The sequence below is a fragment of the Gadus chalcogrammus genome, chromosome 16 (genome assembly GCF_026213295.1).
Source record: "Gadus chalcogrammus isolate NIFS_2021 chromosome 16, NIFS_Gcha_1.0, whole genome shotgun sequence".
Lineage (NCBI taxonomy): Eukaryota > Metazoa > Chordata > Actinopteri > Gadiformes > Gadidae > Gadus > Gadus chalcogrammus.
In genome coordinates this window covers 1,707,627-1,710,126 of record NC_079427.1, presented here as the reverse complement: position 1 = coordinate 1,710,126, position 2,500 = coordinate 1,707,627, and the positions used below count along the sequence as shown (strand labels likewise).

The following is a 2,500-nucleotide window of genomic DNA, read 5'->3' as shown; positions in this document are numbered from 1 at the left end:
AATATTCATGTGTGTGTGCAGTGTGTGTTTTATGTGTGCAGCCCTGTGTGTCTCTCTGCAGTGCCTGTGTGTTCATGTGTGCATATCTGTGAGTGTGCGCGAGTGTGCGTGCCTGCCTGCCTGCGCACATTTGCATATCAGATGTTTCATTATCAGTGGTTGTTTCATTATCAGATGTTTCATTATAAGATGTTTCATTATCAGATGTTGTTTCATTATCACATGTTGTTTCATTATCAGATGTTTCATTATCAGATGTTTCATTATCAGATGTTGTTTCATTATCAGATGTTGTTTCATTATCAGATGTTTCATTATCAGATTTTGTTTCATTATCAATGTTTCATTATCAGATGTTTCATTATCAGATGTTTCATTATCAGATGTTGTTTCGTTATCAGATGTTGTTTCATTATCAGATGTTTCATTATCAGATGTTGTTTCATTACCAGATGTTGTTTCATTATCAGATGTTGTTTCATTATCAGATGTTGTTTCATTACCAGATGTTTCATTATCAGATGTTTCATTATCAGATGTTGTTTCATTATCAGATGTTGTTTCATTATCAGATGTTGTTTCATTATCAGATGTTTCATTATCAGATGTTGTTTCATTATCAGATGTTGTTTCATTATCAGATGTTTTATTATCAGATGTTGTTTCATTATCAGATGTTGTTTCATTATCAGATGTTTCATTATCAGATGTTGTTTCATTATCAGAAGTTTCATTATCAGATGTTGTTTTATTATCAGATGTTTTATTATCAGATGTTGTTTCATTATCAGATGTTTCATTATCAGATGTTTCATTATCAGATGTTGTTTCATTATCAGACGTTGTTTCATTATCAGATGTTTCATTATCAGATGTTGATTCATAATCAGATGTTTCATTATCAGATGTTTCATTATCAGATGTTGATTCATTACCAGAGTTGTTTCATTATCAGATGTTGTTTCATTACCAGATGTTTCATTATCAGATGTTGATTCATTACCAGATGTTGTTTCATTATCAGATGTTGTTTCATTACCAGATGTTTCATTATCAGATGTTTCATTATCAGACGTTGTTTCATTATCAGATGTTTCATTATCAGATGTTTCATTATCAGATGTTTCATTATCAGATCTTGATTCATTACCAGATGTTTCATTATCAGATGTTTCATTATCAGATGTTGTTTCATTATCAGATGTTTCATTATCAGATGTTTCATTACCAGATGTTGTTTCATTACCAGATGTTTCATTATCAGACGTTGTTTCATTATCAGATGTTGTTTCATTATCAGACGTTGTTTCATTATCAGATGTTGTTTCATTATCAGATGTTTCATTATCAGATGTTGTTTCATTATCAGATGTTTCATTATCAGACGTTGTTTCATTATCGGTGAGGCTAATGGAGCTGCCCTGAGCAGTGCATTAGCTAACAGAGAGGGAGCTGTAACCCAGGGACCCTCAGGAGGCCAGACCCCGTCCCCACTCACTGATCTCCAGCTGCCTCTGGATGCGGCCCTTGCAGCGCTCCCGGTAGTCCGACTGCGTGGTGTTGTACTCCGACATCACCTCCACAAACTTCCGGGAGAGCGTGGAGTGCTGAGGACAGAACAGACACGTGGGGAACAGGAAGTGAGCAGGAGGTGGGCTGGAGCAGGGATGGCTCTTCATGAAGACAAAGTTTTGGGAAGAGGTAGGGGACGTTCCGGAAGGTGTCGGTGCCTTAGCTTCTGTTCCCATCAGGCAGCTGTGAGTTAGCGTTCCGGGGGGAATCGTACCTGCGTCTTGCGTATCCTCAGGTCGGCGGAGGTCTTGCTCTGGCTCTCCTCCTGTTCGATGGTATTCTGGATACCTGAGGAGGAGAATCACGTGGTCAGCATGCCTTAAGGAGACCCTAACCCTAACCCTGACCCCAACCCTAACTCTGACCCCAACCCTAACTCTGACCCTTACCCAAACCCTGACCCCAAAGATTCAGAGCAACGCTTAACACTTACAGCGCCTGCCTCGTTCATCCTATATCACACCAGATATTTTGATTGAATCGTTTTTTTATCAAACACTATAAAGCGTTATAGATTCTGATTGTTCTTTTTTTTTTTATGATATAAAGCGGTGGATATTTCATTGAACATGATATTTTGTTAAACACACTAAAGCGTTCTGTATTCAGATTGAACCCTCAGTCTGTGAGGCGGCCCGGGGTCGAGCCGATGCTGTGACGGGTTAGGGTTAGGGTTAGTATCCGCCACGGCCGTGAGACCGAGGCTCATTGAGGAGCGAGCAGGGAGAGGGGAGATGCTGTCGCAGCCTAGCGGGAGGACCGGAGGAGACGGCCCCTGAATGGAGCTCTTTACTCACGGGGGGGGGATAGTATGGGGATCATTCTCCTCCTTTCCTTTCCAGAGCCCCTCTGAGAATAGCCTGGAGGCCTTAATGAGTGCTTTTAGCCTGTCTGCGGGCCTTTGTGATGAAGCCACTGACAAGCATAA

The 2,500-nt window shown here is 40.6% G+C and overlaps 1 protein-coding gene across 1 annotated transcript in view; it reads right to left on the bottom strand.

Annotated features, from left to right (window-relative positions):
* Window positions 1-2,500, bottom strand: part of LOC130406720 (syntaxin-1A-like) — a 31,219-nt gene that overhangs the window by 11,362 nt on the left and 17,357 nt on the right. The window contains exons 5-6 of the mRNA XM_056612407.1: window positions 1,787-1,860; window positions 1,499-1,607 (exon numbers count right to left, since the gene is read on the bottom strand). Of these exons, the coding sequence (XP_056468382.1) occupies window positions 1,499-1,607; window positions 1,787-1,860 (183 nt within the window). The remainder of the gene's footprint in view (window positions 1-1,498; window positions 1,608-1,786; window positions 1,861-2,500) is intronic.